The 27,470-nt window shown below is 41.7% G+C and overlaps 1 protein-coding gene across 1 annotated transcript in view; it reads left to right on the forward strand.

Annotated features, from left to right (window-relative positions):
* Positions 1–6,998: 6,998 nt before the first annotated feature.
* Positions 6,999–27,470, forward strand: part of foxo3b (forkhead box O3b) — a 79,076-nt gene continuing 58,604 nt past the window's right edge. Inside the window, exon 1 of the mRNA XM_088625771.1 lies at positions 6,999–8,613. Within this exon, the coding sequence (XP_088481897.1) occupies positions 8,038–8,613 (576 nt within the window). The 5' untranslated portion in view covers positions 6,999–8,037. The remainder of the gene's footprint in view (positions 8,614–27,470) is intronic.

Below are 27,470 nucleotides of genomic sequence, written 5' to 3' on the forward strand. Positions count from 1 at the left end.
CAGCTGTACAAGTACTGTACTGTATATTCCACAAAGATGTGAAAGGGAATGCAATATGTGATGATGAGACACAGCCTCATTTTTTTTTAAATGATGAAAGTCTACAAAATTATTAATAATATGTTGAGTAATGCTCTAGCCCCAAGAGTACTAAAAAATTCTTTTCGAGTTAGAAATATACTGATGGAAAAAAGAAACACAATACCTCCTCCCCCACACTCTGGCCCTCCCATCTGCATGGAACAGGCTGAAGAGTGACTCATCCGTGAAGAGGACCTGATGCCACTGCTGACCAGTCCATCGCAGCCTCTATCTCCCAAGCCAGTTTGGTGTGACGTCTAGGAGGTGTGAGCAGAGGGCCTCTGACAGGTCGCCTTGCTCTAAGGCCAGCAGCACGGAGCCTCACTGTCCTGTCACAGATGCGGGCATTGTGTCTGCTGGCAGTTTCAGCACCAATACGGGTGGAAGATCTGAAATGATCTCTCAGATGGACCAGTCTGATGTGTCGGTCCTGCTCTGGTGTGGTCACTCGGGGGCAACTGGGTCTCTGCAGTCGGGACACAGTGGAGTGGCTTACTCCATTGTGTCTGGCAACGCTGGCACATGACATGCCTGCCTGCAGCATGCCAATGTCCCCTCTCTTGCTTCTGGTGATATTCGAGGCATTACAGAATGCACAGAAAACTAAGTGTGGCCTTTTTCTTGCAGTGACCTAAGCTTTGAATTAAGGCCTTTTTAAAGGTGACCTGATCAGGCATTGTTCCACCTGGACCTCGTTGGGTAAAAGTGCACCTAATGAGCTTTCGTGTGATTGGCAAGTTGCAATGCCTCACTGCACAAGCTGTATTGCTGGTCAGAGGGCTTAAAACAAACTGATACATTTTTGTGGAAGTACATAAGCCATAACTATAGTATTCTCGTTCCAGAAAATGTTGTGTTTCCTTTTTTCCATCGGTATACATTTCTGGTCTAGCACGCAGCAGTTTTGTGATTTGTCTATTTTGTAAATCAGTTATTGTAAGAAATCCAGGTCTCTTCATCCCCTAATTTTCTATATCTACATTAAAGTCACTATATTTTAACCTTATGGTGGGTGGATGTCTGTTTCTTCCTTGAGTGGATAGTGTCTTGAGTGTCTTCATTATATCTCACAAATATATATTAGTGGATCTGCCTCTGGCTGGATACTTCACATTTGACAATGTGGAACTGATCTTTGCCCTTTGTGACTGACAAACTGGTTCTTATTGATACCACATACAGTTCTGAAAATGTGCTTGCTGACATTTTTAGAGTCTATACATAATGAATTTGCAGAATTTCCTATCGTATGATCACACTACAGAGTGTGTTGAAGTCACGTGCTCGGCAGCTGACTGCACCAGCTTCTGTTATGTCTTGTCTGAAATCAATATTTTTTCTAGAACTCTTTTATCAGTCTTGAAACAGGGCACTGGCACTGAAATTGATACATCCTTTCTAACTCCAAACTGTCTTAGATTGGCTAATTATTAAATGTATTGTGTTTGATAAACATTCTGTGGTGAAAAATTGGCTATTCAGTATTACACTCCTTTCTGCAAGACATGGCAAAGACATCATATTTTTAGTAAATTATCAGTTTTCTGTTCACTTACCAGTTCTCAATTTTATTCAACCTTAACCTTGAGGCTTGGAGTTCTAAGCGTGTAGAAACATAGTCACAGTCAGGATGGGAATGAATTCCCCCTCCAGCAAATGTCAATATCCAATAAAATGCCTGATCTTTAATTTACCTGCAGCAGCATGAGTCACCATCTCTGCTCATTTAAGATCTTTTTATTCTATTAGACAGAGAAATTATAGTAATTTTCCAAACTGGTCGGACTTAATCAGCTGTGGGTTCTGACTCTTTGGTCATTAGAGATCCCATGGCACTGTTTGTAAGAGTAGGGATATTAACCCCAGTGTCCTGGTTACATTTCTCTGGCTTGCTCAATCTGGCCTTCACAAAGTTCCTCTTTAATTCAACTAGTTTCTCACTTTACCTCATCTGCGGTGTAAAGGGGTTTCTGGTGGGTCAGGCTCTTCAGTGGTAGATGAAAGGGTCCTCTCCTACAGATGATGTGCTTTGGGATCCTTTGGGATAAAAAGATAGATTACTGCCATACTGGCCCTGCTGTGAGACTGTGCACGTTTGTGTTGGTTCCTGGGTCTGCCCAGCAATGGACTGGAACCCCATCCAGGGTGTATCCTGCCTTGTGTCCACTGCTTGCAAGGACAGGCTCCAGCTCACCCACAACCCTGTATGGATAAGGGGAACACACCCTGGGTGGGATGCCAGTCCATCGAAGGGTACACATAGACACAGACATGCACAGACACTCACACCAGGGACTATTTTCCAAGGCAATCAACCTACTGTAGCGGAGCTAGTTTGGACACGGTGACGTCATCGCCTTCCCTGCGAGTAGCAGGGACCTCAGCCGCCTGGGCTGAGGGAGGTCTCCTTTAGCTCAGGCGGCTGGTTCCCTGTTGCGTTACGCCGGGGACCCGGGTTCGCGTTCCAGGTGTTGCGGGACGAAACGGGCGGGGTGGAGCGGCGGAGGGCATGAGCCCGTGCGGAACCGCGACAGTCACGCTACCAGTATGTCTTTAGACAGTGGGAGGAAACCAGAGCATCAGGAGAAAACCCTCATGAATACGGGAAGAACAGACAAACTCCACACAGATACTGTAGTACACCAGGGCTGGACATGAGCCCAGGGCCCCAGCACTGTGAGGCAGCAATGCTAACCACTTCACCACCTTGCCACCCCATTCTGCCATGAATCTGCTGTTTGCTTCATTCTAGATTTAAGACGAGTCTTTTTCAGTAAAGGCTTATTACTTGCCACACATCTATATAGGCCAGCTTGCTGTTGAGACCAAGATGTTGTTGATATACTGTATAAGCAGTGGATACCATCCCAGTCAGATCTTTCAAGGTCACTGTTGGCAGCACAGTGGCATCTGTGACAAAATGTCTGCTTGCCTGCCTTCTCAGTTTGGAAGAGTGGCCTCCTGGCCAAATTTCCCATTGGCCTTTATCCATCACGGCCCTCTAATACTCCCCATCTATGAATTGGCTTCATTTCTCTTTTTTCCTCCCCACTGATAGCTGATGTGTGGGGAGCGTTCTGGCACACTATGGCTGCAGTCGCATCATCCAGGTGGGGCTGCACATTGGTGGTAGTGGAGGGGAGTCCCCATTACCTGTAGAGCACTTTGAGTAGAGTGTCCAGAAAGTGTAAGCAATTATATTACTATTATAAGGGTGGCCTGCTCTAGGTAGTGCCCTGCAGGAATGGTCCATATTCCAGTTCATAATGATGCATGTCACTGCACTCAAAGGGACAAATCACCTTCTCCTGATCTGTTCTTCTCTACCACTTCATCCCTGACATGTCTCGAAAAGCTCCTTTCTCCTCATGGTTGATTTGTTATATCACTACGAGAACTGTAGCTTGAAATTTAATATCTGTCTGAGGGGGCATGGGGAGACAGAGCCATTTACTCCGGAGACAAGTTAAAGCACTTTAATTACACACGGACAGAGACTACTTCTGTCACCTTTCAAATTTTTCTTTTGCACCTAAACTGATGTCCCAGGTAATGAAAACCCTGTTTCCGTGATGGATTTCGTAACGTTGTATGTATTATTAGTTGTATGTGTTAAGCACTCGTGCAAAATTTAAACAAATCGTTCATAAATTAATCACGCAAAGAACTAAGGTCGATCGATAAAAATAGTCTAGAACTGTTAACGGATAACGCGGCCGATGTTTTTTTTTCTGCAGTGAGAAAGACACTGGTGTAAAAAAATAATTCTGGAGATTATAAAGAACGTTTTCTTCTTACTATTTAACTCGATTCCCCGTACGAACAGCAAAGACCGATGTCGAGTATGGACTAGAAACACTATCTTTTCCTTCACCTTCTGTTGAGTCGCCTAACAACATTAACTAGCACGTGTCTACGGGTAACGTGGGCTCGAAATATAAAATATGCAAATTTAGATAAATATTCAGGAGTGCTTTGGGCTCTTTGTCTGACATCCATACCGAATAAGGGTTTATTACTACTATTATTATTATCATGACTGACAGCTGTTTTAGTGCAGTCGATACAGTACGCATTCAAGTCATTATAACCATGCGAGCGGAACAATTTAAATAATGTATAGCGATAAAGTAACTTTCTGAGGTTCTGCTATGTCTGCATCCTTAAATCAAAACCCCACGCCACGGTAATTTATCTGGAGGATTCAGCGGCGCATTCCGTTGCACAAAACACGAGCACACATCCGCTTCACACTTCACAGACAGCAACTTCTCTCTCTTCGAGCGAACGAAAAACAAAAGCGTTGCAGTGGTGTGTTTCAGACCAGGTGGGGGGGCAGGGACGGAGACAGCGTCACTGACACGATTGGACTGTCAAGCCAGCCAACTCTCGGTCGCGGAGGATCTCGCTCTGGGCTCTTTGATTAGAAATAGAATGACGTCATGTGTTTGAGGAAGTCAAACAAGCTTGAAGGGGGCGTGTCCTGTCTGCAATGACGAGGATTGACAACCACAAGCGAAACTCGAAGGGCAAGCGCGGTTTGCAGTCTTAAAGGAGTAGGCTTTTCGTCTTCAACAGCACATGTCTTTACAGAAGAAGACTGCTCTAGACTGCTTATTTTGAAAAGCTTAAGCGGTGCTACTTTTGTTTTTGCCTTGTTCTACGAAGAGAAGTTCAGTACTTAACCCACTGTGTGGCCAGTTTCAGCAATCCCTGTGTGATCTGTGTGAAGGATTCCTGAAAATGGCATGCTTTCTCAGGGACGGGTCAAGGCTACCCAGCACCTGTTCCGTGAGGGTATTATCCGGGGAAAAGCCAGCCCATGGCCGAGCAGTGAAACACAAAAGGCCAAACTGTGCCACTAATAGGCTGCAGCTCTGCAGACCATGTGCAGGCCAGCTGCTGCCTTGCATGACACAAACAGTGGCACTGTGGACTAAGAACCCTGCTCACCATTAGCCAGAGCTGCCGATGTTTCCAGAACAAACATTGTTTTTCCAGATTTGGGTGCCGTTAATTACTCTTCAGTCTTTGTGTTCATTTGACCTTCCCTCATTTGATCCACGATTATTATTAGTGTTGTCTTGACATGTGTTTGTATTTATGTGGTACTATTTCTGTGACAATTGGGTTTTAAACCCTGGTCCTTATGTTTTTCTCTAATGCTACGTTATCTATGTATGTATTTCTTCAGGTCACAATGCATTTGATGCTTAGAAACCCATTCCCAATGTATCTGTAAATCTTTCTTTTTCTTCAGTGTGGTCTTACACTGACACATTTATCACATGGACTGCAGATAGCTTCAGCATTGATCTCCGGTATCATGATGTACAGTCTATATATTGCTGATCGATAACTCAAGATTGCTATGCAAGCCAGTCTGGAATGGCTTTTGTTAAGGGGAAACATTTATTTGCAAGGTGGGCATTTTTTTCTTGATGCCTGGGAACATGCAACCTCAATGCATCTCATCAAGCATCTCACCTCTTATACGACAGCCGTGTGGAGTAGCACACAGGCCGCAGGCAAAAACTCGACATTTCAGAGTTCACATTTGACACTATCATAAGAGGCTCAGACAAGAAGAAGGTGAAGGGAGCATTGTTAGGGACAGGCAGAAAAGCAAACAGAAGTGGCAAAATAAGAACATGTATGCAATTTAAACACATGCAGATTTCATCTGTGCCAGACTTAGACACTACCCACGGTTCATTTTATTCTGACACTATTTAACACAATATGCAACTAGCTTTGATCAAAGTTTGACAAAATAATCTAGGCATACATACTTATCTGATCCCTTTTCTGATAAACTCCCATTGTACTGCAATGGTTACACTGTCTGGTATCTGTGATTGTTGATTTTCTTTATTTAGTTGAGTGCCCTGCCTTGACTAGGTTAAAGACTTTAATTTTTTAATTAATTTACCTTTTCTTTTTTCCTACTTACAACTAACTGGTGTGTTGCCTCTTCAGACCTACATTATTTATAGGATTAGAAATCTGAATCTATACTTGAATCTGTCAAGAATGTGGTGAGAGGTGAGCTTGGTTTGCACTGCCCATCACTGTGATGCGTATATCTATTTTTGTCTAGGAAACACTCTCCAAAATGATCTTAAAATGAACAGAATATGCTACTTTTTACACAGTTAGACTCCATTTGTAATTTGTGACGACGTACTATTCTGGAGAATCAATTAAGAACAAATTCTCATTTGCTTTTGACAAATTTTACATTTACTTAACTTTCATTTTTTAACCTGAAGACACATTTGTAGAGCAGAGCATGGGCTGCAGCAATCTGAATGTGTTCAAGGTTATTACAATCCATGATACGACTAAACCATCCGATCTAGAGCCCTAACCACACTTCCACTTTGATTTCCTGTAAGTGTATCTGTCTTGGTAAGGAACTGTGCCACAGCAACTACATTTTCAACATTGCACTTGTACATTCACAATTAGTTATTTAAACAATCTAAATCCTTTAGTGATCCTACACCCTAAACACCAAAAACAAATTGGATTTCTTTGTTTTCCTCTCAATAAGCAAAACTCTTAAAAAGTGGAAGTATTTTATGTCTCTAAAATATGTTCATGTATGACTGCATCATGAAAATAACGTCACATCCACGAAACATCCCGCATTGAAACTGTTTCCTTTGACATTCACGCATAAGACTTAACTACAGGCTTGCCTGGAAAATCTAAAAAGAAATAACAATCCTTGTGACACGTTGACTTGACCGTGAAAGACAAGCGACCACCGAAGCATGTGGAGAATCTGCGCATGTCCCAACTTGTTCTGTAATCAGCCCGTACTGTACATTTGGCACCTTGTCTCTTTAAAAGGCGATGCCTTCCGTGGAATCCAGGGGGCAGGTCTTTTTAGTGCTGGGGTTAGGCTGAGTCTCACTATCTGTGCTGTATAAGTTAGATTTTGCAGCAGGCTGTCAGGAGACGGAATGTGGAGTAGGATAATGATGTACGTAAGTGGTAGGGGGTGCAGTGTACTGCCACTGTGAATTCGCATCTGTGTATGAAGCTGTGGTTGACGTCCTCCGAAATGCGAGAAGAGGAGATGTTTGCATTTTTTTTTATATTCGTTTTTTAAATGCAAAACTGTCAGGGAAGCGGGTGTCCTTCTCCTGTCTAGTTATTAAAAAGGACTTGAGTGAAGGGGAAATTGTCAAGATGGCAGCGGTAGGAGGAATAGGAATGTGCTGGCAGTAATCTTGGGGTTTTTACTGTTATTTTTTCCCAAAGCGATTTTCAGCGTTGCAGTCTACCTGGAGCCTGAAGAATGGATCTTTGAATAAATACGGACCAGCAAAGACAGACGCAATTGTAATTTATTTTTTAAATGTACATTACATATTTGTTTTCTGTACGGTGCTGAGGTGCGGAGACGATTTGTAGTTAAATCGCATTGGTACGACGTTGGATCCTTCTTTGCTTTACTACGAGGACTGACTCTTTGGTGGTATACGCCGTAGTACTCATTGGATCCAGAGAACTACAGTGTCTGGCCTGTAAATATTAAATTGCACAGCGAATAACTAGCGGAATAACTCGAGATCATCCTGGGATATACCTGTGGTTTGCAGCCGTACTGCAATTACACCACACTAAGCATATGGGATTTAACATTGGATGTGGGTATGGTGATGAAGAACGCCTCAAGCTGGAAGAAACTTACTGGGAAAAAAAATATTTTGCTTTATCCAATTTGCAGTTTTTAAAACAAATCGCCTCTTTTTATTATTCACAACCGAGTTTTTTTTATTTAGAACTTGCATTTAGTTAGGCTTTAAATTTACGTTTACTTTCCCCGTGAACGCAACTTCTAATATGTGAAACGCATTCATGGAATGCGACTTTGACAGGCATCCTGTGGTGATTTGTTGAGTGATCGTTTTGTGGCAGGGACTAACGAGAGAGCAAGAAAAGATGGCAGAAGCACCTCCCCCTGACCCTCTTTCCCCGCTGGACGTTGAGATAGACCCTGATTTCGAGCCACAGAAGAGGCCAAGGTCCTGCACCTGGCCTTTACCCCGACCTGACCTGCAGTCCAATGTGGAGAAGCCCGAAGCCACTGACACGGACATTATCCCGGAGGAAGAGGACGATGAGGACGACACTGCCAATTCTATGACCATCAATGCCAATGGCACCCTGAGCAACACCAGCACGACAAGGGAAGACCAAAACAGTCCAAGCGCCCTCTTAGTGGACGCGATAGGTGCAGCGGCGACTGGCCAGGAGAACGCAGGGTCCCCGCTCTCTTCTCAGTCCCCGGGCACGGCTGGAAGCGGCTCCAGCGGCAGCCTGGGGTCCCAGCAGCCGAGGAAGTCCTCCTCACGCCGGAACGCCTGGGGCAACCTGTCGTACGCAGACCTGATAACCAAAGCCATAGAGAGCACGCCGGACAAGAGGCTCACCTTGTCCCAGATCTACGACTGGATGGTCAGGTGTGTCCCGTACTTTAAGGATAAAGGCGACAGCAACAGCTCGGCCGGGTGGAAGGTAAGAACGAGCCCGCAGTGCTGATCACCAAAATAAAAACAACAAACACATGGCTTTGGGTCTCTGACTCGTTTCCGTTGGTGTGCGTGCGGTTCTGTCACAGTGCTCACAAGCCGCACGCCTTATTTGAGTTTCATAGCAACAGCTGCAGCTGATGGGACCCGTTCAAAAACGAGCTAGGTTTTAACCCAGCTTTAACCACTGTATTCCTTGTTTGCTAGAAAAAAACAACAACTTTAAATTAATTCTAGAAATAATTGCCTCTGATTCTGAACTTGTTTCATATTCCTTGAGAAAAGTTGACGTATACTTTGTTTTTTTCTGTTTATGTAATGTTGGCATGTTCGGTAAGTTTTTTGAAGGTTTGAGGGAAATTTTTTAAAAAGCTGACGTTTGCAAGACTATGTTGTGGAATTTGTACTACACAGCTGGGCTTTCTGGTGACAGAATGATTTGAGGACCTGCTGGCTGCCTGACAGATGAGGGGTTAAAATGTCCTCCTAAGTGAAAGTTGTTAACCTTGTAGACATTCAACATTGACCGGGCACTTCAGCCTCATCAGAAGGTTGGGGGGTGAAAGGTTAAGACTGTCAGCATGTAGCGTGGGAGGAGGGCTCCTGAATTATTGCATTGGTTGAAAGCATAATAAATTATCAGGGCGAGAGAGTAATCCAATCTGGCAGCAAGGGAAACTATCTGCTGGAGACCTGATTTGTGCAGCATGCACTGTCACTACAACTGTCTGCAAGAAAGTTCAGTTCATGATTCTGTTTTGCTGTGCTGGTTAAACTAGGGTTTAGGCAGGGCCAAAGAAACCTTTTTTGCATGTGTATTTTTGTACTGTAATTTAAATACCAAAGACTTGCTTCTCGGCCTACGGTACACGCTTTTAAACTTCCATGGAAAAGCTTATACAGTATAGGTATCATTTAACTTGTAAAATCCAAATGTGCTATCCAGGCTGAAAATGAGTGGAGGCCTTTCAGCCTTTGTGGAAGTGCATTTAAAAGCAAGAATAAGAGTCACTGCTTTACACAAAAGCTAGTGGGAGCATGAACAAGCCACCCAGCAGTGTGATTGAAGCCGATACAGTATGTTGGTTTCATTAAAGAAACGTCTGGATGAGATCCTTGAATCAGTTAGCTACTAACTACCAAACAGGCTAGACGGACGAAAAGGCCTTCTCTCATGTTACTGTTCATGTTACTGTTCTTCTGTTCTTACAGTATGTCCTTTTATAGTGGGAGAGAAGGTATGTGATTTTGTCACTGGTGTCTTGCACCCCTTCGCCTCATTTACTAATATCCTTCCAGATTTTACAAGAATAAACTAAATGACTGTGACAAGATTCCCCGAGATGCTGTGTGCAACTGGCAGAGCAGCACTAAGGGCAGAATTAGGATTAATCTCCCGGGGCTTTCCTTTCCTTAAAACAGGGACTCCACATGTCTTCCTGAATTCCTGTACTTCACAGAACCAGAAGACACAAATGGCATGTATGTGGAAGTGGATTTAACACCGAGAACAGGACGCCCCTCTTTATCTAAAGTGTCATGGGAGTATGGAAAGTGATTAGAAATATGAATTGTTCAAATGTTTTTTCAAAAGCTGTGGCTAAGGCATATTAATTTTAAACATCACTAGATGTTCATGTCATTTTTTTGGCTTGAAATGTCAGTTTTGTGATTTTATTAGCATCCAGAGTTTCCTGTAGTTCTTGAAATTCTCGTGGAGAACCATGCAGTTTCCATGCTGCTGCACCAGGTATCCGTTGTACGTCGTTTCTTAATCGAGACCACTGTCCAATGTTTTTCTTAATCCGTTTTGTAAAAGTTATATTTTACTGAATTTGCCAAAACCAGAAATTCTTTTGGTGAACGGTAGCATGTTACTGGCCATGGGAAAAGTTGCGTATCATGTAGGACTGTCCACAATAAAGAAATAACAGCAGGAGAAAAGGATGGATTACAGTGCATGGTGAATTCCTCATGGCATCCCAAAATGAGTTGCACTCATTCGAGTGTACTTTCACCACAGATTTAAACTGTGTAAACATACATTAGTGTCATTTAGATGAGTCTGACCTCAAAACTAAAAAGAATATAAATTACTATAAAAAATCAAATAAGTTGACAGATATCAGAATAACAGTACAAAAATTAAAACATTCCAGTTTCAAATTGCTTTTGTAATGGATGAATTGCAAGTTGGGGGGGGGGGGTAATTTTGAAAAGTAGTCAGTTGGTCAAAAAATGGAAACGTCTAGTAAATCGAGGGACACCGAGTTTATTGAAAGCAAGGGCTTCCATTCAGGCGTGACTCCAGTGTTAAGTAAATATCCCAGGGATTTTAGTGTCCTGTATAAAATGCTTGACAAACCTGGTTGTCTCTAATTCTGGCCAGCATGATAGCAAGAGGAGAGCTCATAGACTTTGAAGGAGTGGTGGCTATTGGGGTGTGTTTGGCTGGAGCTTCGGTGATGTCAATTTGAGGACATGTAGCAGCGCCTAAGGTGATGTCGACATTGATGTCCGAGGGAAGGACATCCACAGCTTAGGGCAGCAGTGGATGAAAGTGTGTGGACTGTGGTATCTGCACCTTGATTTGAACTGCGGCACAACTAACTGCAAATTTCAACACTGGGTGCCAGCAGCCAGTTTCAGCAGAAGCAGTCCACCAAGAACTCCAGAGAGCGGGATACAACAATCAGGTTGCACTTTTGAAATTACATGGATCTCCTTCAGAAAAAAAAAACATTTATCATACTTGGCAGTGGTGCAGAGGTTCTAACACTGAAGGGTTCTGGTGGTTTCTGTAATGTTGTAGGATGCATTTTTCTGACATAGTTTGGGTGCTCTCAATCCCTCAGAAGTCAAGGTCAATTTCTAATTAATGGTACTGAGTGATCATCTTCACCTCACGCTGCAGTGTTTCTTTTCTGCCAGGAGGGGTGTCTTCCAGGATGCCAATGAGCACATGTGGTTGTCCAGTGGTTTGATGAGCATGACACTGATGTTAACCACATGTCATGATCTTCTCAGTCACCAGATCTGAAGACAATCCAGCATTTATGGGTAATTCTGGAAAGTCGCCTGGGACAGAATTCAGAACCTCAATCAACAAGCCTGATTTGATTGACCTCCTGTCGAATTCCTAATGCTGGTAGCCTTTGTGTCATAGAGCAGACAGGCTGCACTGGTCACACATGGTGGTCCAATGCCTTTTAATTGATTTTACATCAGTATTTCCATTTTTTGTCGACTACTTTTATGTAATACATGTATAATGTATAAGCAAAGTACCCCATCATCTCTTAAATTATTTTTATTTTCATATCAGTTTGAAAAATAGTAATCCCTCTTGCTTCTCTTTTTAAAAGTAATTGTACCCAACTCTGTTCCTGAACTTATGTAACTAAAGTTATTATATTAACTGTATATAGAGAGTAAGGAACCTAATAGCAGTTTTGTTGAAAGTAGCAAGGCTAACTCTTGACTGACATAATAAGTGTGTGGGTGACTGCATTCATGTTTTTCAAATTTGCAGTGCTGTGAGAAATTGAAAGAGGCTGTTTTTTTTCAGCTGAAGTGTGCCCAGGAGAATACATGCAAACTGCAACATTAAGTCCTGTTGGGTTTCTAACTCTGTGTGTAGAAGGTGAAGTGTGGAGGAATTCATGAATGTGGCTTATGTTTTTGTTTTTAAATTATCTCCTTTGTTAGGATGAAGGGAATTTTGTGTTAATTTCATATGCTACAATTTATGGTATTATTAGCATCAGCAGGATATTTTTCTACCATTTTATATTTTACAAACTTATCTGGTTTTTGTACAAGGCTCAGGATGAACAGAATATCACAGAGTGGGTGTAATGTCTCGGATTCACAGCAGCACAGGCTAAAGAGTTATACCGTAGCTACCTAGAGTGAATGATGAAGAGTCTGCTTTAGTGTTAAAAACTCATGGATATGCATTTGTTTCTTAAAAATGTGCACATAGCTCAAAAGCGATGGGGGTAGGAAGGAGATTTTTTTATTGATGAATAACACTGGAAATAATGATCTTGGGACTGATGTCAGGCATGCATGTCACCTCCATGCTATTTCTTTATTCCATTTTTTCAGATGGTTAAAATTGAAGTCATCAGTGGGGCAGGCAGGTGAAAAGATCAGCAAGAGGTCTACTGTCAATAAGCGTTATGGAAGACTATCAAATGGGAGACCCCAAGTTTTATTCACAGTGCATTATAAATTAAATGTCAGCTCGGGTCAATATCTAGCTCCCTGGGAGTTGGGGAAAAAACATTTTCTTCTCATATTTTAATGATATGAATGTCCTCAAGTGGTCAATGAAAATTACCACTAATTCGCACAAGGTGTAGAAATGAATGTGGAGTTTTGTACCTCTGTAATTCTTGTAGCTTACTGTGGTGTTTTTACTGGAAGAACAGGAGATTTTGTGAACGTTTACCTGGCCCAAGTGCATATCTAGACCAGTGAATTATACCATGTCTGAAGTGGATTTTACCTCCAGGTTGTGAACATGAAAGCTATAAAGTTATTGATTGAAGAGAAAAATCAATTGTTATTTCCCACAAGTAAAACGTCGGCGGGGAAAATATCTGAATTATACCTGACATTGTTTTTCTGAAGAGCAAGTCTGTGAAAAGCCCAGTTCAGATCACAACCTGATGTTTTGTTGATTTGTATCAAAATCGTTTGACTGTGATCAGTAGGTATCAGTGCTATTTAGATATTTCACCCAATGGATGTACATATTAATGCATCTTATTTTGGGACCATTAGATTATTTTGCATTAGCGAATGTTTAATAATGTCTTTAACTGGTATCCAAAGGTGCTTTCACAAATGTTCAGCCATTACAATACCAAGGTACTCATCTCTAAGGACACTCATACTATCCATCCATCTATTTTATAACCTCTTTATCCCATTCAGGTTTGTGAGGAAGCAGGAGCCTATCCCGGAAAGTAACGGGCGCCAAGGCAGGATCACAAGGCAGACACATGGACACAAACATGCACACACTCACACCAGGGTCATTTTTCCCAAAAGCCAGTTAACCTACCAGTATGTCTTTGAACTGTGGGGGGGGGGGGAAAAACAGAGCGCCTGGAGGAAAGCTATAAGAATACAAGGAGAACGTGCAAACTCCACACAGATAGCATCCCAGGAATTGAACCCAGATAGTGCTAACCACTGCGGCATCATGCTGCCCACACTCACACACTCACACTAAAGCTGGCTAATTGATATAGAGAGCTGGGTGCTGGGTTCCTGTTCTTAGAAGGTGCGTGATACATGCCATCATAAAGGACACTTTCTGGAGCATCTGCAAGTGCCTTGTCTCATTATTGTAATGCTAAGCACATCAGTCTTCTTTGTACTGTTTTTGTGATGTGCCCGGAATCCAAAAGCCTAACCTTTAACCATCTGTTTCCTTGGCCTACTTTTTCATTTTTAGCTCAGTCATGCCTTAAAATGCGGGTGTGAGCAGCCAAGTTAAAATAGTAAGAACGTCATTGGGCAAGTCTTTTTTTTGGGGAACTAGAATCCCATCAAACTGCCGACTCAGGTGTGCCTCGATCTCCCCTTCAGTGCTACTGCCTCTTCACCGCTGCCTTGCGCTTTAGAGGAGGGGCCCTTCAGCCGTTTTAGTTAATCGCTCGACTCTGAAAAGCCTGTGGGTGAATGTGCTTCTCCCCATTAACTCCTCTGTTGGCCTTATTGTAGGGGGGGGGTACACTCTGCTGAAGACGAAGGAATGCGACCATGTGAAATTCCCCGTGGATCAGCAGTCAGTACCTCAGTGAGGTCCAGTCCTTGCGGTGTTTCCAAATGGTTGCGACATTTGAAATTTGCAAGGGTGCCTGGTTTCGAAAAATGGAACTGCATGTTCAGAGTAAAAGTGCAACCATCTATATACTGTTTGCAGACATAGACCGGAGTTGAATTTGTAGACCTTTAAGGCTGATGGTATTCTGATTGCACCATACATGCCTGGCAGTGCACAGGTATTATGAAGGCTATCCCATAAAATGGTGGGCCCAACTCTCTGACAGATATTCCTACAGTGACAGTGTTTCATAGGTAGTGTTCATTGTGTTGGATTCCCTCTAGTTTTCTTGCAGCTTAGGGCATACTTTTAGACACTGAAATGTCTTTGCGTTGTGACATGTGTGGCATACGAAATAAACTTTAAAGTGAGTAAAAAAGAGAGTGGGATGATGGCACACCGGTTAGCCTAGCTGCCTTGCAGCGCTGGGGCTCTGGGTTCAATTCCAGGGGTGCTTTCTGTGTGGCGTTTTGTAAGTATTCCCCGTGATAGTGTGGGTTTTCTCCCACAGTCCAAAGACGTGCTGGTTGGCTTCTGGAAAACTAGCCGTGGTGTGTCTGTGCGTGGCCTATGATGGACTGGTGTCCCATCCAGGATGTATCCTGCCTTGCGCCTGTTGCTTGCGGCTCCTCCGCGATCCCGTATTGGATAAAACGGTTAGAAAATGGATGGATGGATGGATGAAAATGTAGCCGAGACGGAGCCCATTGTGGACCAGGACCCATTCTAAAGTTGCCTTCCCTTCTGAACCAATCAGGTTTACAGATGCGTATTCCCCAAGATCATGAGATAAATGCCATTAGTTCTAAGAGGACATAATTATAGGAGTTCATTTTCTACTGGAGCCCTGGCCGCAGCAGGCTGGAACATTGAAGATTTATCAGAGACAGATGAAAAAGTGGAGAAGATCCTTTAAGATAATGGATGAAAATTAGCAACAAAGAACAATCCAATAGCAATGAATCATAATCTAGGGAATTATAGGAATGCCTCAGTACAATCTAATGTTCTTCCCTTCACACACTTCATATTATTTTAAATTTTGTTCCAGTGAATTTTTGCAGTGGAATAAAGCCATTTATACAAATTTACATTATTTGATTCAGAAAAAGTAATAGGTTTATTCCATGCTGAAAAGAGAAGAAAGAAAACACAACGTTTCAGTCACAGAGCCTTCTTCAGGTGTGAGAAAGACAGGGCAGTAAGCCTTTTTTTGTCGGAAAGGATAATCTGTTTTTTGAGGGAGAAAATGGTAGAAAGCCTTAGTTTCCTAGAAAATTGTTATTTAATTAGTTCATTTATTAGGCTTTCTGTACTAATAAATGTATCACAGAGCTAGCCTTCATTTTTCCTGTAGCTAGGTGGATTTCTACAGTGTTATATCAAAATTTAGACCCTGTCTACGGCTTTGGTGTATTTGCTGTATCAAAATGGTTAATAAAAATAACGCATGTTTCTGAAGCATTCGTATTGCTTCCTTTCTGGAATGATTCACAACACCCGAAAGCCCTTCTCATCATTTGTTTCTGACCTTTCTGATGGGCTTCTGTTCAGCAGTCAGGTAGTTCTTAATCATGGAGAGAAGGACAGGCCCAAAATGACTGACCACAAAGCGACAACCGCTCATTAGATACCAATACTGAAAGGGGTAAAAATGGGGAAACACGGGAAAGATTGTTAACATTGTGGAAAGGTCACATTGAATTCATCAAAATGCCATTCCTGTGCTTTCTACTCTTTAATGAGGCATATTGAGTGATACAGTGGCGTAGGGGGATTATTCTATAGAGAGCTGCAGCTAAAGAGGACAGCAGTGACTCACAGCTTGCATTCCAATGAGAAATGTCATACATTTATGTTTTTCTACTGTATTAAAGGAAATCAGGCAGGGCTCAAGCAATGTTGCACATTGTAAATGAGTGGTTCTTAAAGTTCTAGAATAACTAATCAAGTTTAGGCCCTCTTGGCGAATGCTTAACTCTAAGAATTCATAATTGACATTAGTTGCATGAGATGTTAACAACAAGAAGGTTGTTATTGAAAGACAGTAGTGTCAGAAACTAAAGTCTGCATTGAAGCCGAACACTTAACAGCTGGTCCTGGTTTCTGATCAAGGATATCAATAGTGTACAGTATGTACTGTAGCGGAGAATTGAGCCTACAACTGTCGGTTAAGAGTCCACAGTTCTGGCCATTACTCTACAGTGCCTGTTAGAAAGTAACTGCATTGTTTTAAATTTAAATGTCAGTTTTAAATAAAGTTTGCAATTTATTCCATGTGTGTTTGTGTGTAGTTGGTTCAACTAACTTTTTAATGATTGATTTAATAGGTGTATAATGTAGCAAAAATATCTATTTGAATTTACTGACCACTTTGGCAAGCAAGTCTTTTGAACCTGACCATGAATCTGTTCAGCTCACCTCCTGTAATTGTTGATGATAAACATTTGCTCATGGCTGTGACTGACATTAAACAGAGGTGTGCAAACACAATTCCTTGAATTTCATTAGGCTCTTCAGTTGTCATCACTAAAACATTGGCACTTTATACACAGGAAAAAATCTTATTCTATTGCTTCAAATTACCTTCCAGAACTCTAGTGTTCAGGCCTCTTTCTAATATATTGAAGAAACTGAGACTTTTGGAGAAGGCTTAGAGTAAGACAGTAGTTTTGTAAAAGTAAGCTTTTCTATGAAACAGGACAGTGATTGTGTGGCAGTAGATATGTGCATGGTTAACCTGTATTGTCACTCTATTTTTTTACATATTAAGCCCTAACCATGTCCTAGGACTCTTGAAACCCCTCCAGCTCTTTACTTAATCAAATCCTTAATTAGAGGTACAGTACCATGTTGCTTGATTGGAGCCTTTTCAAGTTGATTTTGTTTTTACTTGAAAGATCTGAAGTTGCTGTTGAAATGCAGTAGTTAACGGACAGAACTCCAGCATTCTTAAGACTCCCAAGGATTATACAGTAGTGTTAAAATGAATCCTGTTTTTAGGTCAGTTAAGTGTGCAACTGTGTACCTGAAAGCAAAGGTGGAACACAAACCATTAGATTTAGGGGCCCCAGGTCCAGGGGTGAGAACTGCAGGAATCTTGAAGTGAGTTTTCATGCGTGTTTAGGAAAAAAAAAAATCTAGCAATGCTTTCAACTTGAGTAAAATGCATTGTTTTCTTTTGCCATTATTTATACAGTTGAACAGTCTTGTCTGCCAGGCACTGGTGACAGTCTTTAGAAGCAAGAGAGTTAACAACTACTTTTTCCGAAGCATATTGTCCATCATCCCTCCTGTTTGTTTTAAACCCTGTAATTTACCTAATTATATAAATCAAAAGTGTGTGTGTGTACAGTAATATGTGTACAGATAAACAAATCCTGTTGACACAACCACTTTCGAAGGGCAATTTCGGATCCCCAAGGAGACATCATTATGGTAATTTTTCTAGGATACTCTTTACTGTACTTCAAGATATTTATCATGTAAATAACTATAATATGTTATTTACATACTGGAAGTTATGGTCTCTGCACCCTGCTAAATATAGTCGCAACCCAATTCCTGTTTTTTTTATCCTTCCTCAGAGAGTTACGGTGAAATTTGTTTCGCTAGTATCTTGTCGAGCTGCACATCTCTTAAATAAGTCTCAAAATGATTTTTTTGTGACAGAAAAGTGCCATTTTCCTTGGTTTTTTGCCAAATTAAATTTAAATTGCTGCTCACCTCCTTCTTAGTATGAGGTATTGAGACCAGCTCTTGCACTGTTTTTCTACACGATGGATTCAGGAAAGGTGGGAGCCTGTTTTGGAATTGCAGGTTGGCAGGGATTTCAAAGTTTTCCTGATCGGTGTGAAATTGGTGCCTTTTCGGCAGCCGTTCTCTGCGGTCTTGTCTGAAATTTCAGCCTTTGCCTTGAGGCCACATGGGAAGGCTCCCCCTGTATTGTATCACTGTGTGACTCAATGGCTGTGGTGCCATGCCAGTGGTTTAAATGTGTCATAATAAGCCATTGTGCAACATTTACCAGGGTGTAGTGTTTGTGTCACAAGATGAAGGGGCGGGCCAGACTCTTTACCACCTTGTGTCTGCCGTGGTTACACCTTGAAGTGCGGCGACGGTTGCGTGCGTGCAGGCTGAGTGTCCTCCGGCTATCTGAGAGAAGGTCTGTATAATTGATGAGCAGCAGGGGTGAGTGCCGCATGGGTGCTGTCTGATAACGCCTGTCCTGGGGAACCAAGGCCTGAGCTGGCTGGCTAGCTGGGAGCTCCTTGTCTCAGATAACATGACAGCACTGGTGCTGCGTCAGATAACCGGGCTGTTCTGAAAGATGCCCTTGATTCGCTCAAATTCAGAGCTGCCACAGGAGTGCCAGAGTTTCTTAAATTAAGTGTATTCTGCGGATGATTTCAATTAGAAAATAAACTGGACATTTAAGGTCTTCCCAAGGGATGCCTTTTTTTGTGGTTGTTGTTGGTGCGTTAAAAAAGTATTGCGGGCTTGTCAAAAAGGTCACTGAGACTCTTGGCCTTTTTTTTTCTCTCCCCTTTGGAAAGTTTTGGGTGATGTCATGGCTCTTTGCCCTGGACTTGAACTTTAAATTGTTTTGTGAGAAGGCTGTCTCTTCCAATTGTGCCTTTTTCCTCAGCTCTCTTCACCAGTGTGGGAAGTTAAATTGTTCTTGATTAAAATTTAATTGAGTACCTTTATAGCTTTCTGTGTCACTGAATTGGACCACAAGAAATTGGTAATTTAAGATGACAAGCCTTCGAAACAGAAGGTACTTTTTTTATTCAAGGGAACACTGTACATCCCTGCCTTACAATATAAATGTCTTTATGTTAAAATACTGTTGTTCATTGTGTTAGTTGCCAATGTTTGTATTTACAAGGGTGAAGACAACTTAAAAAGCAATGTGAGGTTTAGTGTGTATGATTTACTCTTCAAAGAAGCAGTGAAAATATGACTAGTTTTCCACGTTGCTTGTCTCTTTTCTAATTGCTACAGTTTGGGGCAATTCTAAGGAATTCTAAGGAGAAAATGAATTAATTACTATGCCTTGCTCCCATTATGCGGTATTTACTTGGCTATACTGAATTGTAAAAAAAATTCTCTTTTTAAAATTTGTCTTATGCTGTTTCGAACCATTGGATAATTGCTAGATTTCTTCATCTTAGTAAATTGTAGTTGCTTTTCAAATTAAATACATACAGTACATCAAAGAGTAAGAAAGGTTAGAAAGAAAATTAATCCATTTAATCTATTTAACTCGTTGAGTTAAACATATTTTATAAAATACTATATGGTATTTTTAGCTGAACTGCACTTTCCTGACAGCTGTATAACAGCAACTATAAGCACTAATTTCAGAAAAAAGACAAGCATGTTGAAACAGAAACTTACTATTCATGCTTTGCAGAGGATGCTGAAGGAAAATATATTTTTTAGCTTCTTTCAGCATTTATTATTAGTAAAGGGAGTTTAATACTCACACTTCCTTGCTAATGATGGCTTGACCGCAGTGTGTCGGTATTTTCTGTACAAAGGTCTGTTACTCTCAGGACTCCATCACAAAAGATGTTTCTTGGCATCATTTCTTTAGAGAGAAACCTGACTTTCACTGCCAGTACTGCTTCTTTAAGTGGTAATAGTATACTGACTACTACTACTTTGGCAGGTTAAAATAGATCTTTGTTTGAGTATACTGTACTTTTCCAAAGAAAAATAATTTAACTGGGATATGAAAATGTGTAGGTCCATAAGAAGCCTCAGTGATGATTAAAGAAGCACAAGTTTGTCATTCAAACTGAAAATTATTGACCCCAAATATTTCTTTAAATGTTTCTGTTTGCAGTTGAACTTATTTAACCATTTACTGGTGTGCTGGACAGAACAAATGAAGCAGGAGCCAGACAAACTCTCAAAGAGTTTCAAAACAAAATCAAACAATTCTTCATTTCCAGTAAAATGTCAGGCCTCCCCTACTGTATGATATTAAACTGTAAATTCTGTGTCATTTGACTGAAAAAATGTCAGGTGCTTATGAGCAAAATATCAAACCTATTATTTTCTGTTCTATTTATCTTGTCATCTCTGCTATCCTTTTTGTCACGTTGCTTCCTTTTTTTGTTTACTGCCAAATATAAGGAATTCTTTATTTGGGTGGCTTTAATGTGATGTTCTTTATTGTTAAAACATTTTTTCTAATTCTCTTGTATCCAAACTGGAGGTATGTATTCTAGTGCAGAACTTATCCTTTTTGTTTCCTAACTTAGCTCAGAATCTGACTTGCAGTATCTAAGTTTACATAACCAATCTTTCAGCTTGTGATTTTATCTAGTAAATTTCTTTCTGCGTTCTGCATTTGGGTAAAACCGCCTTTTCTACTGTAGCAACCAGTAACTGATATTTTGTTCTTGATTCAGCATCTTTTAATATATCCAGGTGAGGGAATGTCCTCACTAAAGCACAGGATAAAAGCATTCTCTTTTATCTGGGAAACCTTTTCTGATCAGATTCGGTTGCACTTCTTGTTGCGCGTTTCGCTTTCGTTTTAAAAACCGAGCGAAATCAGGGTCTCGGTTTTGATTTACGGCTTTAAAGTGCATTCTGTCACGCTAACCTTGGGCCTCCACTGCGTCGTCGCAGAAGTATATGTGGGTTTATCAAGCAAAACTTTTTTTTTTGTTCTTATTCATCCCCCCATTTACAATGACACAATGAATTGCGTCACATCTTTTTTTTCCCAAACTGAGGATTTGACCATCACGCAGCGGTCTCCATTTGATCGTTTCCTAGGTCTTCGGCACCAGCTATTGGAATCACCTACATTACAAGTGTGGTTGTATAGTGTTCAGCGCTTAGGGGAGCATTAAATTACTGCCGAGTTTAAAGGCTTCCTTTGAAAAAGACGGCTTTTTTCGTTAGACCAAATAATTGAACTCCCCGTACAAAAGGTGGGTATGGTTTGGGTCTAGCGTAGCATTGTGTGGATTTTCCTGTTTAATCATAATAATAATTATCATAATAATTGCTTACACTTATATAGGGCTTTTCTGGACACTCCACTCAAAGAGCGAGGCTTCTGCGTTCTCTGCTGGCAAAGCTGTGTGCATCACCCTCACACCGACCTAAGCTGGTCCACATCTTCTGTACTGGTGGGTGAACTAAAGCCTGACAGCAAAGCTGCACCGTAGTCAATGTTCCTAGAGTTTGCTATTGCCAGTGGAGTGGTTTACATTCCACTGAGCACAGCAGAAAACAACAAAAACGCCTGTCCTGTGTGTGTGACTAATGTTGCCCGACACAAAGAAGCCTCTTTTCTAGTTCAGTGCTGAAGTTATGACGCCAGCACTTTTCCCCCCATATCCTTCCTTTTTGTTTTGAGGGCGCGGGACAGAACTGCGCAACAGCTCAAAGGGGCTTTGCAGGATTGGCGAAGCTTGGCAGGAAAGTTGCTTAGGAAACCCCTTTTTAATATTGTTTTGCATCGGCAGTCGAAGCTGCGGTGCCAAATGCTGTGCGCCGCCTGAGATGACCGGAGACGCTAAGTCGCCCAAGTCCGCCCTGTGTCCCACGTGCACCTGTCCCTGCCAAGCCCCCCCGGAACATGTGCTACCTCGGGAGAGGGGGCTCACTGTACGTCCCGGCTCAGCCCATAAAATGGATGGGTCTGTTTGACGCCCTTAACTCTTCATCCCGCGAAAACAGGACTTTGTCATTCTGGCGCGGCTGCTCACCTTTCCTGGAGCTGGATGTCGAATCTCTGCTGCTGTTGCTCTACACGAGTACACGGTGGTGAAAGGGGAGAGATGTCGTAGGATCTTTTGAAAGCAGTTGGAGAGTAGAGAAAATGCTTGGCTTTAAACATTCTGAAACAGCAATAAACTATGGCAAGAATGAGCAGTAGTAGAAAGGTAAACAGGTCTGTATTGGGGGTATCCAGTGCATCTGGAGAAAGCCAGATACTGTAGATGGCCTGTTTGTTTTCTTTTCTGTTACAGTGTATATGAGCTTGTTATATCACAAGCCAGTATTTTATGGTGACACAGCATAATTCAAGGCACCCCCGCACTTCTAAAGTTTGTGAGTGAGCTCGCATGATTGCTTTCTATTTATGACAGTTTTTGTTAATGACTCCTTAAGCTGCACCCAGGCCTAAGCCAGCAGTTGTGCGCCACTCTTAGTTGTGTGTCTCCACTTTCTCTGCACCTGAGCAGTTGGGTGAGCAGCAGCCCTCGGGTGTTTGAAGTTATTTATTTTTTTTGCAACTGCCTCATCCCTGATAGCTGTTACTTTTATTTGTTCTGTATTTTGCTTGATAGCAACATTGGGATTCTCTAAACCCACGTGCACCAACAAAAATACTCATAATATATTATTATGTACAGTATCCCTATAATTTCAAGATTTCCGTCAGATGATTGCTTTATCACAATGCGTTGCCTTTAAGCAGATAACACCCATTTAAACATTGAGGGCTTGATTGTTATAGTATCTCCATGTTTATTGGCAAGGGAAGCTCTGTGCTGTCTCCCAGTGTGATCATTTGTTGCCAGAGTATGTCTCTGCTTGTTTTTCTGTAATTTTCCCCCTAGCTCACTGCTACTTACTGGGTTTTTAATCTGTTTTTTTTTGTAAGCTGCTTGTTATTTTCAGAAAAAAAAAACAGATTGAACGTCCACACTGACAGCTCGCTCCTGATTGCAGGAATGTTCATATATACGTGATCTGGTTGCATGCTTCCAAGTTCAGCAGCTGATCAGTCAGGTTTGTTGGTGGATTTAGGAAATTGGTTTACTGGGATGCTTGTGCACAGATCAGCCAAGGGTTCATGTATCTTGAGCGCCAGGGCCATAGCACAACTCTGATGCATTGAATTCTTATGGGATATAAAGCAAACAGATGTTTTAATAAGTCAACACATTTAAAACCCGTGTAATATTCTTGCACCACAAACAGTTACAACCAGTGTAATATTCTTGCATTATTTCTGTTTAAATAAGTGGCAAATGTGCCTTTTGGCATTGTGAGAGGCGTAGAAAAAACAAACCACACAGTCCAGTGGCGGTAATGGTTTGTCTGAAACGTTCAAAAAGAACAATTGCATAGTTGGACCGAAATGTAGGGATAATGTTGATCGGGGAGTTTTATTACAAAATACTCTGATGTAGATTGTGAGACCAGAGTGGATCCATCTGAACTGCACGTGTGAGAGCTGGGACTTGTTAAGGAGCAGCTTTCCTGATTTGTGAAAGCTCAAAGCCTGTCCTCTGACAAGTTTTGGATCTTGAACAGAAAGAGGCCCGCAAGCGTGGAATGGAAAGGGGTGGGCCACGGTGGAGGCTGGGTGTGTTACTGCTTGTTTCTTAGAGGGAAATCCTGCAGTGTTTGTTTAACACGCGTCTGGGTGACAAGCAGTGACAGAAAGCTGGGGCCCCCTTACAGAGGGTGAAAACAACACTGCAGTTCTCTCTGGGGCAAACAGGCTCTGTAGATGTGAACCTGGTCTTTACGGAGTGCCTAGTGGGTCATAGTAAAATCCAAAAGCAGCGTTTGGAGAGGTTTTTTTTTTCTGGTTAGGAAAACTGTAAGCTCTTTAGGCTGTCTCACACCATGCAGACAGTCATCTGTGAAAGGTCATTGGGCAAAGTCGGCATTACGAACCACGGCCTTTTGACTGAAAGTTGATTCAAAATGCAGAACATGAAGCTTCATGCAGGTTGTGCGTTGCTGTTAGTTGTCTTCGTGGGCCGATGCTGGCACCCGTTCGCTTCTTTTACTGTAGAGTGGGACACAGGATCTGCGCTGCTTGGCTCTTCCAGAGCAGAATCAGTAGGTCCTTCAAAATAGGCACCCCTAGTTCTGCGAAATGTTCCTCAGTGAGCAGTAATGGCAGTGATATGATCACTACAGTTGCTTCATTTCTGGCACAGCCCCCAGACGGAGGTGTTCTGTGTGGCTGTGCTCTTTGTCTTCCTCGAGCTGTTCGCAGCCTGTGTTGGGTCGCGGTGGGTGGTGTATGTCTTCAGCAGCACACGCGTCAGAGCAGAGCGCAGCCCTTTACCGTGCTAGGATTTTCGAACACTGCAGCCGGGGGATTAGTTTGGCTTGGAAAACCAATTTATCTGCCGGCGAGCCCCTTCTAATGAAAGCCTGGGCTTTGGAGGGAAAATCTGAAACTCTGTAAATAGGTTTTTAATCCCCTTTAACTGTTCGAGTAAGAGGTGGCGTGGGCATTCGGGGTAGGATTTTCTCATCGGTTGTGTCCTGTGATGCCAAAACAAACAAAATCCAGAAAAAGAAACACACAAAAGGCTGTAATAGCAAACAAAGAGAACAGAAGTAGTCTAAAGAATGCGTGGCATTAATCTTGACTTGTTTCTCAAATTGATAGTAATGATGACCTGTGGGCTTCCACACTCTGGTAATACAAAGCATTAGGGTAGAGAAGAGTAAGATTTCTCACTGGGTTTTCAGGAGGCCAGGCTGGTCTCAGTGAGCAGATGTGCTGTTACAGTTCAGGAGTAGAAAGTAAAACTTAAATTGGCTTGTGAAGTTGTGTCTGGACATGTTTGTAACGGAGCAGTCAACAGGTGTCTGGACTGGGGAAGAGATTTTTTTTGGTGGAGGATGGGGTATGTGTCTGACTTCCGCTAATGCATAACCAGTGCCTTGCTGTATCAGCGGAGTCGTGTTCATGACCGCGGTAAGGGCCACATGTTTCCTGACACATGCCAAGTGACTGCGACTTGTGGAAGGAAGAAAAGGAAAGTGAGAAATGAGTCTTCCTTTGTGACACAAAGAACCCTGACCAGAAAATCAGAAACAGTGTCCCAACACCAAGCTTTGAATTCAGTAGGTAAAGTATCAGTGAAGCCAGCGTTACGGGTTCAGGACGTATGTCAATATCAGTCAGAAGTACATATTGATCATTTCAGCAAACTAATGCATAATTCAGGACTGCCTCCCCCACCTCACACACACTCTCCTGCCAGATTGAGCGAGCGATTGATACCCAGTAGAAAGAGAGAGAACGTCAGTCCCATGGAGGCTGGATTGTTGATTATCACACAGCATTACATCACCAAAACACCGAAATGCTTTTAGGCTCATTAATTCGAGTAGAGCATGAAGAAACACAGAGGAGCCTCAAATACAAGAGGTGACTTTATATAGCTTCTGCTTTTTAAAAAATATAGTCTTCAGTGTTAGCCTTTTAAACTATTCCTACTTCACAGACAATTTTAATTTACATCCATGAACTTAAATGTAGGTTAGTGGGCCTTGTATTTTAGGACAAACATTTGGCAACATTTACTGTTACAGTTGTTGTCTAATTAGTATTCAGATTGTATTTTGAAATATTTTTAAAATATTGAAGGGTTTAATAATTTCATTTTATAAAGCATTAAGGAAACGTAAAGAAATAAGAAGGTTTTTTAGTTACCACCGATTGGTTTCAAATAAAGGAACTGGCCAGTAGTTAGAGGCTAGTGTTGTTAAACATTATCACACCACATTACATTTTGCTGTGCGCTCTTGTTGTCGGAAATTCAATGTGCCACTGTACACAGTGAAGACACTCAAGAAACAAGAAGCTTTGGAGAGTTCATTTCAGAGCTGGCATGAATTCCCAAATCCATTATATTGTACTGTTTATAACAGCCAGACACTGGATTTTCTTTGCTGAAGAGCTATAGTGACCAGTGTGGGATTAGTCGTGTCTTGTGGGGTCAGTTTGGCCTCACCGTGCTGTGATCTTACAGTGAGAGACGGGTGGAAATGAGCTTCGTGTTGCAACTTTACTGTGCAGGTCTCCATACGAGCAAGTAATGAATATTGCATTGGTTTACTAACTTTTCGTTTTGAGTCTGTGTTCTGCTTTTTTTTTCAGGGCATGAATATCTGCAGGGTTACCGAAAGAAATAGGCAGGTTGTTCCTACTAAACAATTCTTAGATGTCCCTCTTTTTTGCTTCCACTTGGCTGGAGGGGACTATCTCAGTACCTTACTGGCCGGAGTCTTACCACAGCAGCAGTATCTAGATCACTGCTTTTAATGAGACCTAAATAGGGGAACTTGCAACATACAAAATATGTAGAGAATCCCCTGTATTAATTTGATGAGTAAGACAGATGGCTCTTGTGGCAAAACAAGAGGGGGATTAGGCTATATAGGGTGGCAGCACAGCCCTGTGTGTACAACTAGGGAGAGTTAGGAAAAGAGCAGTCATTAGTAGTTTTGAGGGGTAGGCTTTGCATTTCCGGCAGTTCATTTTTAGCAAGTCCAGAACTGATTAATAAGCTCTATTCTATTATCTACATGTATTACATTGAATTTTGTTTTAATTTTGTGTCTATGGAATAATTTATTTTAAACTGAGAACTATATTCTTGTTTTCTGGTGTTACATGGTATGGTCCACATCTTTTATAAATAACAAGGACCCACAGTATATGAGAGTCATACAAACTTACTGTGCATCGACTAACTTCGACACCTTCAGCACCTTTCAATCTCCTTTACTCCCAGAGCTCCAGGTTTGGGGTATTAAAAGTGAGGGTGTAGGTACAGTACATGTGCTTACTAAGTTAATCAGTTTTTTCTCATCCTTCAGGTTTACTATGGCAACATCCTTATCAGGACAGATTTGTGGAGTTTGTTAAGAATGTGTTACATTATGTTTACATTAAATGTGTTACATTAAATAGGAATAAATTAAAAGCTCTTTTAGAAGTCAGTAGGGATTCTAAATAATGAAATATGGCATTTGAAGTTTTTTACTTTCCTTGTCTTTGAAGAAATGTTGCTGGAGCTGGAAAACCTGTTATCATTGTGTGAGTCCCTTCTATATTTACAGTAGATTGTTACTTGGAAAGACATAAAATGATGCATCAAAATGTAATATGTTTAAATGGTCATCCCATTTCACAGTTAGTTTTGCACAGGTTGGCTTAGGAGTACATAGTTTATCTGTCTTGCAACAGCAGATTTTATATA

Source organism: Lepisosteus platostomus, chromosome 3 (genome assembly GCF_059453375.1).
Source record: "Lepisosteus platostomus isolate fLepPlt1 chromosome 3, fLepPlt1.hap1, whole genome shotgun sequence".
Classification (NCBI taxonomy): domain Eukaryota; kingdom Metazoa; phylum Chordata; class Actinopteri; order Semionotiformes; family Lepisosteidae; genus Lepisosteus; species Lepisosteus platostomus.